Source organism: Cervus canadensis, chromosome 22 (assembly GCF_019320065.1).
Source record: "Cervus canadensis isolate Bull #8, Minnesota chromosome 22, ASM1932006v1, whole genome shotgun sequence".
NCBI lineage: Eukaryota > Metazoa > Chordata > Mammalia > Artiodactyla > Cervidae > Cervus > Cervus canadensis.
In genome coordinates, this window is record NC_057407.1 from 47883910 (window position 1) to 47898672 (window position 14763).

Consider the following 14763-nt stretch of genomic DNA (forward strand, 5'->3'; position numbering starts at 1 on the left):
GAGTTCTCTGGCCGGATGCCCAAACCACGTGCATCCCGCAGAATTCCTAATTTTAGAAACCAGACTGGAACTTGTCTGACCAAAATAAACCTGGCCCCAAATATTTACTTTTGTCGTTATTTTGCAATTGTGGAGGCAGGAGGATCAGTGAGAGCCTTGGGACATTTGACACATTGCCCACCAGGGTAGCCTTGTTGGAAGAGCTGGCAGTCATAGTTCTGGGGGTCTCCAAGGACAAGGAAAAGTTGCTGGCACTGGGTCCTTCCTCCCTATTTTTCAGCCTCTCAAATGTCAACTCTGGACTTCATAACCCTTTTGAATTCCTTTTTCACATGGATAAACAAGCTTTCCAATCCTGGGATAGCAACCAAAAGGGACAAGAAAGCAACTAGCAATATTTATTTTCATCATATAAACAGGACAGACACACAGTGCTCCTTCTCTCTCTTTAGGCCACAGCATGGAAACAGCTTTAATTTGAATCCAAATGAACTTAGAATTCTTACCTCAAGGATTTTAAGGCAAAAAAAAATCTCACCCTGGCCTATATGGCAAGAAGCTTGTTCTCGTCCCTGGTTTTTAAACACAGAAACTCTTCCCTTTTAACAAGAGTGAACTACGAGAGTTTATCCATATAACACTCTGATTAAACAGGCATCATTTCTCACAGATATGGACAGATGTTGTCATGTTAATTTTGAAAATTCTATCAAATCACGTTTATGTTGTTTCTTTCCTACAATCGTACTTTTCTGACAGTCTGAGTAAGTGATTTAATACTGTTTGGATTTTGAATTGGTTTGCAAGTGTGTTGTTTCATTTTTAAAAAACTGAGAAAATCAAGGAATACTTAAAAGACTTGTTAGTATCAACTAACTACCAGTTTAATAATTCAGATGGAAATATGCACATTCTAATCACTGATGACAGCCTAGAGTTTTCAACTGTACAATTTGAATTCCCGTAAAAGCATGACTTTGTAAGAAGTGTTTTTGGTTATTTGTTCCTTAACCAGGAATTTTCTAGGGTATGTAACTTTACAAATGGAAAAATAGTAACAAATGATCCCAAGAAACCTTTCTAGATAAAAAAGCATAAACCACATATTTCTAAATAAACACCACATTTTTGGGACTGCACATGGAATAAGAAGTACCATGTGATTCTTCCTACACAGAGTTCCACTCTGCCAAGATAGGATATTTTAAGAATCCACTTGAACTATCAGTTGGGCTGGCAGCCTCCCCTAGAGTCTTCACCTCATCTTTAAGGTTCCCCCACAAAAGAGCTCAGGGCTCCTTCCTCCAAGGGACCGCTTCCATGTCACTTCAAGAACACCAGAGAGGTGGACGCCAAGCTCAACTTTCCTCCTGCATCCCCCACAGTCAGTCAGCCACCAGGCAAGGGCTCTCTCCCATCTGTGGAGTCATCGCCCTGGCCTACATCATCAGCCCTCTCCCTGGGACGTCACCCCGGCCCACGCCATCACCCCTCTCCCTGGGACGTCACCCCGGCCCACGCCATCACCCTTCTCCCTGGGACGTCACCCCGGCCCACGCCATCACCCCTCTCCCTGGGACGTCACCCCGGCCCACGCCATCACCCCTCTCCCTGGGACGTCACCCCAGCCCACGCCATCACCCCTCTCCCTGGGACGTCACCCCGGCCCACGCCATCACCCCTCTCCCTGGGACGTCACCCTGGCCCATGGCATCACCCCTCTCCCTGGGATCTCTGCAAAGTCTGATGATGACAGGTCTCTCCCCACCCACTCTTGCAGAGTCATCTTTTCTCCAGGGCAGCCCTCGGCGGCCTGACTGACTCGCACTGGGCTGGGGCAATGTGAGATGAGATAAGGCAATACGGGGAAGCAAGGAAGCCTGGTGACCCACACTTCACTGTCCATGGGGGTCACGTTGCCCTGGCTTGTCAGATACCCACACACTAGAACAGTGCTGCCAGGCCAGTGGGCTCGGAGCCTGGGCTGGGCTCCAGCCTTGAAGATGGCCCTGATGCGGAAACACACACACAGACTTCAGTGCTTCAGGCCAGGAGGTGGCAAGGCCCCAGCTGGTGAGCTGGTCCTGGTTCACAAGACTCACTTGCCAATTACTTGTCTGGAACCTGGCAGGCCATTTCCCATAAATACTAGGTAATAAGGAGATAAGCTGCCCATGCTAGTCCAGAAGGACTGATTTAACCCATAACTCAACAAGGCCACATTTGCAAGGAAAAACAGGAGCGGTGTATTTAGGAAAGATTTATCTGATACTGAATGTAAGGAAGCCTGCCAGCTCCTTTAATAAAATAACACCCCAATCCTCCCAGGCTGGGAGGAGGAGGGAGAACCTCCCCATGTGCTAATTCTCATCCTGAGATCCACTTTTGGGGATCTGACTGACCTCCGCTGCCCCTGCTTCAGGAGCCTCAGGATACTGCTTCCTGTACCACCATGGCCCAGCCTGGGGACAGACCCTGGCCTTCATGCTGCCAGCACTGCAAGCCCTCAGTCTGAGGACAACATTCAAGAGCCAAACTCAGAGAGTAACTTCCAGGGGCTGCTAGAGATGACTGCCCTCAGGCTCCTCCCCGTGGGCCCCCAGCTACCTCGGCTCCCCCAGGCAGAGGTCTGCCTTCTTCGCGACCTGGGAAAAAGTTCTCAAGCACATCTAAATTCTCCAGAGAAAAGGCCCGAAGACAAGAGGGCACAGAGGAAAGAAACAGGATGTCCTAGGATGACCAGAAGTTGTAATGACCATTCCTTAGAGGGGTATATCCCCTTACCATCGTGAGACTGCATAGCCCTCAGAAAGTCATACGTCTACATCCACACAAAATTTATAAATACTCTATGTGTGTGCACGTGTGTGTGTGTGTGTGTAAGTGGTGGTGCTTCGGATTGCTTTCTTTTTTATTTATTTATTTATTATTTTTTTTTTCAGTGGGTTTTGTCATACATTGATATGAATCAGCCATAGATTTACACGTATTCCCCATCCCGATCCCCTCTCCCACGGACTGCTTTCTCATACCAGCTATGTACCAGTTATTGATTAGACACTGAGAGATTAAAAATAGTTAAATAACAAAATGTTTCTGTCCTTGAGAAACTCCTAAACCAGCGGGAGGAGAAAGGGACACATCCAATACAGGTCACAGTATCTCTGAACTGGAAGGTACTGAGCAGGACACAGGTCAAACATGTCTGCAGAACAGACTCTGATCATATCCTCTGCCTTACCTGTGGAGAAGACGGTGTGAAAGGGTCCCCTGGTGTGACAGTCAGTCTGGCACAGACAGGGTGCCACCCTCGGCATGCAGTAGTGGAAAGAGTCCTGGACTGCAGCCAGTCTCCAGAGCCTTTCTCTCAGGTAAGGCATTTAGCCAATCAGAAGTTAAACCCTGTTATTTGGAAAAAAAAAAAAAGGTGGTCCTGTCCAGAAGATGCTGTGAGAAAAAATGTCACAACAGGTAACAAAGTCCTGGGACAAGTGTATGAGGCATAGGCAGGGAGGACAGTCCTTGCCCCTCCACTCTTTTATCCCTCTTTTTGTCTGGGTAGAAGGGCTCTGGATCCTTGGCTAAGAGAGGCCCAAGGGGCACTGATGCAAAGCCATGGCTGGAGGAGAGGACTCAGGACAGGCTGGACCCAGGCCCAGAGGGCTGTGGAAGTGCAGAAGGCCCGGGGGGTCAGGAGGGCTGGGGGTGGAGAGAGACCAGGAGACCCTGAATGACTAGGTCCTCTTCAACCCAAGCGGGCACTCAAGCCCAAACATCTGCTCTATTCCACACAGCAAGTGCAACAAACCCTCAGTAAATCCCCTGGGGTTACCGAAAGCCCTGCAGTCCTGGGGTCGAAGAGGATGTGGGATCGTAAACCAGATGCTGTTTTTCCCCCAGAAAAGGTCACTGTTTGGAAAACATCACTCCTGAGGACGTTTCCAAACCGAGATGGCCACCAGGGCCTGGCCCTTCACCACCCGTGGACCAGACGAGCTGGGGACGCCCACCACTGCCGCTAGGGCTGCTCCGGGCCCCACCTCTGATGTTACCCTGCAGGGCAGATGCTCCACGGCCTGGGAGACACAGCTGCTCTGGGAGGAAGCAGGGCTGCGGAGCAAGGCAAGCTGCCAATTAAAAGGAGAAGCAGCTTCTCCCTCCTTGAGCAGCTCCAGCACCAGATGAGTCGTCTCTGGAGACAGCTGCCCCCGCGGTCCTCAGCCTCGCCAAGACCTGTGCATGCTAGGGAACATTCCATTGGCTGGAAGGAAGGTGGAGGGAGCTCAATTCTGGCAGCTAGGCCAGTCCGGCCCCCAACACAGGATACTGTGGCACTTCTTCTAAGAGCTCAAGCACAGATCATGAATTCCAGAAACTGTTCCTCACTCTTTAGCTAAATCCCTCTGCCCTAGGGAGGGTCGAATAATGTTCCTCCCCAGAGGGAGCCACATACCCATCCCTGGACCCGTGAACGTTACCATCTATGGCAAAGGGAATATGTCAATTTGATTAAGTTAGGGTCTGGAGTGGGGAGAGCCTAGACTATCCAGATGGGCCCTATGTGTAATCCAATCCCAGGGCTGCTGGACGATGCCAAAGGCCAAGTAAGAAGTAGGAGGTGGGAGACCAAAGTGAGAGGTTATGAGGAAGGAGTCACAAGACAAAGAACACAGGCGCCTCTAGAAGCCAGAAAAGGTAAGGAAGCCAATTCTCCCCCAGAACCTCCAGAAGGAACCTACCCTGCCAACACCTTGACTTTAACCCAGTGAAACTGATTTGATTTCTGACCTCCAGAAACTGCAGGAGAACACATGTGTTGTGTTCAAGCCACCATTTTGTGGTTATCTGTTATAGCAGCCCCAGGAAACCAATGCGGCCCCCAAAGAGACGGTGGCACCCCCAGGGCTTCCGTGACGCTCCATCCTCTTAAATTGGCTCTCTGGCCCTTGATCACCCCACCAGCCTCTCTCACCAACTATACCATGGGCATCTTCCTTGGCTCCCTCACGGGCAGAAGGCACTGCAAACCCAGCTTCCTTCTTGGTCTTCTCTGGGGCCCCGCCAAACGCAGCTCCAGGAACCCAGGAGGGGACCTGGGGCAGATGGTGATGGAGACCCATCATCGTGAGGAAGCGGAGCTCTGGCCCCCCTCCTATTCCATCCTTGCTGACCCCTCCCTAGCTGCAGGCTCCTCCTTCCTAACTGCTAACTAACTCTCCAGCTCCTTGTAAACGCAGCCACCCAGCAATTCCTCAACTTCTCCAGGACCTGGTTTGGGATTAGAAAAATACCTATTGTCATTAAATAACCCCTCCTGGAAGAGGTCCTCAACACCTGTCCCATCTATTTCCTATTCCAGTTTCTACCTCACACTTCACTTTTAAAATAAAGATGGAGGTGAAAATATATTCAGAGAATCTGCCCTGTCATGCTGTGTTTGTTAATTATCAACCCGAGGCAAAATTCCAATGCTGTTTTCCCAGAGAATGGAAAAGCTTTAAATTCTATACTGAGGGTACTGTTTGGCACGTCCGAAGGTGAGAGGTCTTATCTTGGAGCAGCCGAGGTTCAAGAATCCTCTGCCCTTGAGATCCGTAAGCGTGTACTTTCCCAAGAGTCCAGGAGTCCATGGTGAAGTGACTTATAGAAAGAAGTATAGTTTTCAAACTTTCAAATATCAATAGATATTCACTGAAAAATCATAACTTTTACAAGGACCCCCTAATCTAAAACACTAAAAGCTGAGAGGAGCTGCTCTGAGGGGAAGAAGGAAGGAGGAAGAGAGGGAGGAGGAAAGAGGAGGGAGAGGGGCGAAGAGGGAGAGAGAAAGGAAAAGGGGGGATGGGGAGGGAGGGAAGTAGGAAGAACTGTATCTGATCCACTCAACCCAAGAGGGATTTTAGGGCCACCTGAAAAACCACTGATATTACAATCTACTGTCTATATTACATATACTCCTTTTAATAATAAACATTTCCACTGACACAAATCCTACTGTAATGAAAGATGCTCTACTATCGTTCCCTTCTCGTCATTCTTTAGGGCTCTTTCCCCTTCTACAGTTGGGAGCTCCTTTGGGGGAAGGAAACAGTGTTTTCTTCATGATTCTAGCTAAGTCTGTCGGGTGAATGAACTGAACTGTTTCCAAGCTCCAGGCACTGTCCTTTATTTAAGATTCTATCAATGAGATGCAAAAAGACATCAACAACAACAACAAAACAACTGGACCACAACGAAAGAACATAACCCCTTAGTGTCATCATCAGGCGATGCAAGCTTTGGTCTACCTAGTCTGTGATCACGTTAAATCAAGAGAACATGTGATGGGGAACTATTAAGAGGATCGACTGATAAGGAAACATTTGACTAGAAGGGCAGGGAATGTAGTCTTCTAGAAATGTGAACCCAGACGACATTCCTACAGAAAGATGGACCATGTTTACACGCTGGAGGCCTCCAAGAAGTGCATCAAATGCCAGAAGGCTTGGAATGTTCCCCATGTGTCCCTGAAGGTGCTGAGCCGATCTGGGAGCAGGGGCAGGGAGCTGATAGAAGACCAAGCGCGCGCTGGGAGGAGGGGAGGGAGGACCACAAGACCCAGGCGGCCCCGTCAGACGGCCTTCCAAAGCTTGCAAAGGCCTTAGCCTGACAAGGCAAGCAGCGGGGGCAGGCTGCCAGGGACGGAAGGGACTCTGACAAACCAGATGTGGAGGGACGTACTCCATCCCAGGTGGACTTCTGAGTTCCTTACTGAATGCACAGGCGAATGAAGTGACCTGCACAAAGTCAGTTTTTTTAGAGGCGAGAGGCTGTACCGAACCTCTGGGCCCTGAGGGTTGTTCCCTTATTCCACAAAGCAAGTGTGCATGTAAGTGAGTTTACGGAGCACAGGCCTTTCCCGGAGCTTCTGGTGTCTTCCCTGCCCCACCTCTGCTCCCATCTCCCCTCACCGGGGATGACTCCCAGGCCTTCCTCTAGCTCCTCCTCTTTCATACTAAAAAGGCCAGTTCCGAAAAACTTCCTGAAATTCTTCCCTAAAAACTCCAACTCACACTCCTCTGTTCTAATTCCAACTATGCCTTTGGGGTTCTCGGCTTGTCCAGCTCCTTTCTGGAATTTCTGCTGTCAAACACAACAGCACTCAATGTTATACTTGGTTCGTTCATGTCTTATTCAACACCATATCCCCACTGCCTGGATGCTCGTACTAATAAGGATGAACAAATGGAAGAATGAAGGTTTCATTGCTCACAGTTTGTCTCTGGCTGAGGACAGGAACTGCCTGATGCTTCCTTTAAGTGCCTCTCAAAGTTCCACATAAAACTCTGATGGCTGAGTTACAAGGTGTACCAAACAGAAACATTTAACAGTAAAACTGTATCTAGTACACTGTGGTCTGGCATTTGCTGTCAGGCTACATTTTCAACTGGATGACATCGACCTAATAAGGTCTAAATTTATTCAGCTATATTGGGATACAATTTAGGACAATTTATCAGCATATGATTTTCTAAATAATTACAATAAGAGTGTCTAACACTTTAGGGCAAAAGATGTGTCATAAATATTAAATAGGTTACACAAATACTTTCCTCTGTTTCATCTGTATATAAAGCACAGTGGTAAATTCATTTTACACCTGTAAGACAATTCACATTCTGCTAAGTTCTATCAGAAAAGCTACAACAATCTAAGTGTGAAACTTTTCTGCCATTGAACTGTGAGCTCCTGGGGAAAGGGACTGAGTGCTTGTCCTGTCCCTCTCCAATTTGTCTTTCCCTGTACTGTATGTCCCTACTTTCACTCAGAAATAGGACCAGGTGATAACTTGGTTGAGTGCATGCTGAACAAATGAAAGTGAAAGAGGAGAGTGAAAAGTTGGCTTAAAGCTCACAATTCAGAAAACTAAGATCATGGCATCCAGTCTCATCACTTCATGGCAAATAGATGGGGAAACTGGAAACAGTGGCTGACTTTATTTTTCTGGGCTCCAAAATCACTGCAGATGGTGATTACAGCCATGAAATTAAAACACACTCCTTGGAAGGAAAGTTATGAGCAGCCTAGATAGCATATTAAAAAGCAGAGACATTACTTTGTCAACATAGGTCCATCTAGTCAAGGCTATGGTTTTTCCAGTGGTCATGTATGGATGTGAGAGTTGGACTATAAAGAAAGCTGAGTGCTGAAGAATTGATGCTTTTAAACTGTCATGTTGGAGAGGACTCTTGAGAGTCCCTTGGACTGCAAGGAGAGACAACCAGTCCATCCTAAAGGAAATCAGTCCTGAGTGTTCATTGGAAGGACTGATGTTGAAGCTGAAACTCCAATACTTTGGACACCTGATGCGAAGAGCTGACTCATTTGAAAAGACCTTGATGCTGGGAAAGACTGAGGGCAGGAGGAGAAGGGGACGACAGAGGATGAGATGGTTGGATGGCATCACCGACTCAATGGACATGGGTTTGGGTGGACTCTGTGAGTTGGTGATGGACAGGGAGGCCTGGCGTGCTGCGGTTCATGGGGTCGCAGAGTTGGACACGACTAAGCGACTGAACTGAACTGAACAAATGAATGAACAGACAAATAAATGTGTATGCTGCCCAGTCAAGTAAGTGCCTGTCCTTTTCACACAAGGAAATAGGCATCAGCGCATGGTCACGTGGGAACCTCTCCATACCCGGGACCCTGGAAAGATGTGATGAAGCTGGAGAATTATGGCATCTCCAGAGGGACAGAAAGAAGCAGGACGTCCAGGTACATCCAGACTTTGTCTGTGCTTTCGGTTACCTAGAATGCTGATGCCGCCTCTCTGGGTCTCAGCTTCTCTAACTCTGATGTCGTTCAACATCATCTGTCCCCCCGCCTTCCTGTCAGGACAAACAAGGTGTTTATGGGAAAGTTCTCTGTATACTATAAGGCACTATATTAGTTTCCTTAGGGCTATCGTATCAAAGTACCGCAACTTGGGTGGCTTATCACAACAGAAATGTACTGTCTCACAGTTCTGGAGTCTGAATTCAAGGTGGTGGCAGGGCCATGTGCCCTCTGAAACCTGGAGGCAGAATTCTTTGCTACTTCTGGGGGTTTGCTGGTAATCCTTGGCTTTTCTTGGCTTGTAGGTGAATCACTCTAATCTCCGCCCCCATCCATCACACAGCCATTTTCTTCCTGTGCGTCTCTGTCTCTGTGTTTCTTCTCCTCTTCTTTTAAGGATACAAGTCACACTGTCTCAAAGGCCCACACTACTCCAGTATGACTTCATCTTAACTAATTATATTTGCATGACCCTATTACCAAATAAGGGTTTCCCAGGTGGCTCAGAGGTAAAGAATCTGACTGCCAAGCAGGAGATGTGGGTTCGATCACTGGGAAGATCCCCTGGAGGAGGAAATGGCAATCCACTCCAGTATTTTTGTTTGGGAAACACCATGGACAGAGGAGCCTGGCGGGCTACAGTCTACAGGGTCACAAAAGAGCTGGACACGATTGAGCGACTAAACAACAACAACATTTCCAAATAAGGTCACATTCTGGGAAACTGGGGGTTAGGACTGCAACATATTTTTTGGAGGAACACAATTTAATCCACAACAAACATCATGCGAATAAAAGCACCACATTTAAAAACCACTGAAATAACGTTAGGCTAGGTAGTTTGGACTAATCTCCCTGCTGAGAACAAGACAAGCTGGAAAAATATTTTAAAAATTCTGCCTGAAGTTACAGAGGATTAACAAGCAGTGAAGAACGGAGCCAAGATTTCAGAGAACAGAGAAATCCTGAGAGGTGATCCTAGCAGTGCGGGACACTTTGTGGAACCAGAGACACTAAAATTGAAGTCTCATCCCCACAGTGCTCCACCCTAGGAGGAAAGATGAATGACAAGCAGACCGGTCCTCATGGGGACAGAGCCCCCTCGGGTCTGGAACTTAACAGACCGCAGGTGCCCCAGGGCCTGCCGGAGGAAGGAGAAACGCTCCCTACAGGAAGAGGACATCCTCCAGTTACTTCGGTAAGCTTCCGTCTGTGATGTCTGGCACTCAGTCAAAACTAACCAGGTATGTGAAGATACAAGACAATATGAATGGACTCCAAGTTAAAAAACCCATCAGGCTATAGACACAAATTCACAAGTGCTTAAAAAAAAAAAGAAGGAAAAGGTGTTATCAGAAGTGGAATTTAAAAAAATACTATGTTTAATCTGTTCAAAGAGTTGAAAGATAAAATTGAAAAGTAATTAGAAACAAAACAAAAAGAACACACTGAAATTCTCTAACTTAAAAATAACTAAAATTAAGAATTCAGTAAGTGGGTCTAACAGCAGCTTAAACACAGCTTGAAGAGACAATTAGTGAACTAAATGATAGGGCCGAAGAAAATACCTAGTTTGAAACTCCGAGACAAAAGGATAGAGAAGAAAGATGAGAGGGTGAGAGATACGTGGGGAAGAAGCAAGAGGGACTAACAGATATGCAATCAGAGTCACAGGAGAGAAGAGAGAGAACTGGGCAGAAGAAATAACAGCTGAGAATTTTCAAAACTGAAGAAAGGCATAAGCACAGATATAAGATCTTAAATGAGCCTTGTACAAGATAAATAACAAGAAAATTATATTTAGGCATATCACAGTAAATTGCTGTGAAAAATCTTAAAAGCAGAAAGAGAGAGAAAATATTATTGTCAAAGGACAAGCCATAAGATGGAATTTTAATTTCTTAATGAAACTACCGAAAACCAAAAGACTCTGGAATACTGTCAAAGTACTAGAGGAAAATATCCACATGTTTAAAGAACAAATAACCAATCTTAAACAAACTCAACACAGAAATAATACCAGCCTTACACAAATTATTCCAGAGAACAAAAATGATGGCATGTCCCGATTCACTTTATGAGACTCATTAACCATGACATAAACATCTGGCAAAGACATTATAAAAGAGCAAAACTATAGGCAATCCTTGTTGTCAGCACAGATGTAAAAATCCTCAACAAAATATCAGCAAAATGAAGTTAGCAACGTATAAAAACGGTAACCGTACATCACAAGCAAATGAGCTTAATGATGTAGGGACGCAACTCATCACATTAACAGAACAAAGGGGAAAATCCTATCAATAGATTAAGAATAATAATTTGATGAAATTCAACATCTGTTTATGATAAAACTCCCTGCAAACTAGGACAAGATAGAGACTTCCTGAATCTGATAAGTGGTATTTATAAATAACTCCAGCGCTCATCACACTTGATGGTGAAATGCTGAAAGCTTCCTGCTGAGATCAAGGACAAGACAAAGAGGCTTGAATCACCACCTCTATTCAACAGCACACTGGAAAAAGAAGGGTAAAGAAATAGGGAAAACATCTCATTCACGGATGTTGTGATTGTGTGCAGAAATAATCCAAAAGAATCTTCAGACACATTTCTACCATCAACAATTAGCTGAAAGAAAGAAGGTTGGTCTGAAAATATTTCTTGTATTTCATAACACTAAAAATAAACCTTTAGCAAAGGAAAAAAAATTTAAGGTATGATTTACACTAACATCCAAATAAAATGTTTAGAAATAAGCAGAAATATAGGCAAGACCTGTATGTAGAAAATTCTAAAATGTGATTTGAAGAAAATTTTCAAGTCCATAGAAAATGAGGGACATACCATGTTCATGGTTTTGAAGATTCAGTATTGTAAAGATGTCAATTCTCCCCAAACTGGTCTACAGATTCCATGCAATCTGAATGAAAACCACAGCAGTTCTTGTTTGTGCATTTTTGTGAAAATGGAAACAGATCATCTGATCCTAGGATTTATGTGGAAATGCAAAAGGCTGATAACAGACTTGCTCACTGGATACTGAAACATGACTGAGCAACAGTAAGTAAGAAAAGGTAATTCTGGCAAAAGAATAGACAAAAGACCAATGCAACAGAATAGAAAGCGCTGAAACAGTCTCAGGTGTACATATGGTCACACTCAGAGAGACCAAAGTTGCTAGACTCCTGGGACAACAACTCTGCTCCTGGGCAAGGCTCTTCCCCTCTCTGGACCTCGGCTGCTTCATCTATAACATCTCTTTGGACAAGGTCACAAAATTCTGATTTGAAATAAACAGACGGAATAAGCACGCCCAGTTAGCGGGGTGTCCTCAGTCCTTACTTCCATCTGAAAGCAAGACAGTATGCCATGAAGCCATTCTCTCCGCTTTCTGGGGAAAAGAAGTGATTTAAGCTCAGTGTCCTGCCACCTACAGATTTTAGTCCAAAAGATTCCAGGCAGTTGAATATAAAGAACATAGCCCACTGAGTCTTGCACTGTTTACTCATTTCAAAGGTACACAAGGTAGTGGATAAACGGGCAGATCTTGGTTTTAAAATGCTGATTTTCACTTATATACCTATCAAAGTTTCTAATTAAACTATTTAAACTCTCCTCTGAACCTCAGTTATCCTCATCTGTGAAAGGACAGTTATGGTAAAGATTAAACTGAATAATGCTCATAAAGTACTTAGGAAGGTGTCCAGTACATAGTGAACATTTAATTAAGTGGAAGTTTTTGTTGAAAATATACTGGGACTGAGTACTGGGGCTGTGGTGATGATGAAGCCAGGATGACAGAAATGGCAACCCACTCTAGTATTCTTGTCCGGAAAATCCCATGGGCAGAGGAGCCCGGTGGGCTACAGTCCATGGGGTTGCAATGAACTGGACAAGACTTAGCAACTGAACAACAACAGAATGCCTAAACTATGGCTAGTATTCAATAACTATGTGTGGTATGGGCAAGTTATGAAATTCCTGGGCTCCCATAAACCCCTGTTTAAAGCGTCAGACTCCCTCTGAAATGATAACTAGATTCCTAATACATTTCTGCCTTTCATCGCTCCTGAACACTAGGCTTGCTCCCATGTCCCCAACACACACACACACACACACACACACACACACACACACACACACACACCCCTAGCCTCAGTGAAGATCTTTTCCTTTCTTCCCATCCTGAGCATATGAGGGCTCCTCTGCCTCATGTAGCCAACTCACCTCAGTAGCCTGTAGCCTGGCTAACAGCTAGTTGATTTACTGAGGGTCCACCTTACTCAGAGACTACTAATGCAAAACTCCCTATAAAGGAAATATTTCAAAACCAACAAGAGGCTGGGGATTATAAAACCCTATTCTAGAACTTAAGACTCTGGCCTGAAAACATTTGTCTGGAAGGGAGGAACCGATAATGCTAACTGCAGGAGTGGCTGCAGCCCTCTTGGTCCTTTCCTGCTGGAACAGTTATATCACCTCTGAACCTCACTCCCAAGATACCATAAACCAACGTGCTCTGAAAGTCACAGGTGACTATCCTGAACTGTAACGAACTGAAGAGTTTTCTCTAAGGACAGTTTTTGACTTGTAAGTACATCAGACCTGCTCCTCCCTCTCTGTAGAGGGTTCCACCTGCCACCCAGGTGTCTGAACAGCATCCCAATTCCTGCTGCTACCCTTCCAAGAAGAGACTCTGAAACCTATCTTGGAAATCCACTAAAACGTTAAATTTTTTTTTTCTCTGGTGAAATCCCTGTTGCTTGTGACAGGTTCTTCTGGTTGGGTATTCAGCGGAACTAGCAAGAGCCCACCTGCACCCCAGGTAAAGAAGAGCTCATCGTCCCGCCAGCCACACAGGAGTACTTCCCTCCAGGGTCTTCCCTCCCAGATCTTGCTGAGTGACAAGAGGGAACTCGTCATTCTGCATCATTGACTGGGTCCTGAAGTTCCAAATACCCTTAAAATTGCTACCAAAGGTTGTGATCGCCCCAATTTGTAAAACCCAGGGAATATTACACTCTGACTTAATATTCAGTCATCTCAACAGAGCATGATGTGGAAAAGTGAAGGTGGCAACTGTGTAAACCCCTCTGGAGCTCAACCTTTGCTGAGATGTCCTGAGGACAAGCAATTAACCAAGTCAGTCTTCTACAGTAAAGTGTTTTGAAAGAAGCAGGAGTATTAAGTGATGGAAACGACCCACAGGCTCACTGTAACTTCCGCACTGCCCTAGCACCTTGAGGGATACAGGACACATCATCTGGCAAACCTCTATGCACAGCCCTAATCCAGGGCAGAGGCCGGGACTGGGCACACACAGCAGGAACCTTGACCTTGGAATCACTGGAGTCTGAGAAGGGCTGCAGCCCACCCGCCTCACCTCCCCCAGACATCAAGGCCCACATTCACCCGTGGTGAGCTCACACCTCTCCCATCAGCCCCTGGTCCCGGAATTCAGTCTCAGTGGGTTTCCCTGGGACAAAGGGACATCTATTTCAGCAGCAAGCAAACTTCTTCCATAGGAAGATAGTCCTGAATTAAAAAATAAAAATCAAAGCCAATAAGAATAGAATATAATATTTTACAACTCATTTGTTTGAATATGTCTGCTATACTCTTGATGCATATTCTTCATAAATACTATCTACTCCTAATGGGCTGAGAAATTTCACAAAATTACCTTTAAACTGAACTTCCGGATCTTTGACGAAAAGCATGCAGCCTAGCCTGTGAGAATCATAGATTCAAATGGAGTTAAGCAAGTAAAATCTTAGGACCTTATGCTAACTGTGGTAAAGTTACCACGGGCTACTGAATTCTGTTAATACTTCACTCACTGTGAAGTAATTAGCCTCCAACTAATAAAAAAATAGAAAAAAGAAAAAAAAAATACTTCACTCACGTGCCCTCATTCGAGCCTCACGACAACCCTAGGATGTA

The 14763-nt window shown here is 45.5% G+C and overlaps 1 protein-coding gene across 6 annotated transcripts in view; it reads right to left on the bottom strand.

Moving 5' to 3' along the window:
* The window catches only part of CTDSPL (CTD small phosphatase like), a 119924-nt gene that overhangs the window by 56495 nt on the left and 48666 nt on the right, over positions 1 to 14763 (bottom strand). For 2 of the 6 annotated variants that reach the window (XM_043442296.1, XM_043442298.1), the window contains one exon: positions 3242 to 3402. The exons of 3 other annotated variants lie outside the window; for them this stretch is intronic. In XM_043442296.1, the coding sequence (XP_043298231.1) occupies positions 3242 to 3380 (139 nt within the window). In that variant the 5' untranslated portion in view covers positions 3381 to 3402. Of the gene's footprint in view, positions 1 to 3241; positions 3403 to 14763 lie in introns of those variants that run through there. One more of the 6 variants, XM_043442300.1, reaches the window with a different exon arrangement.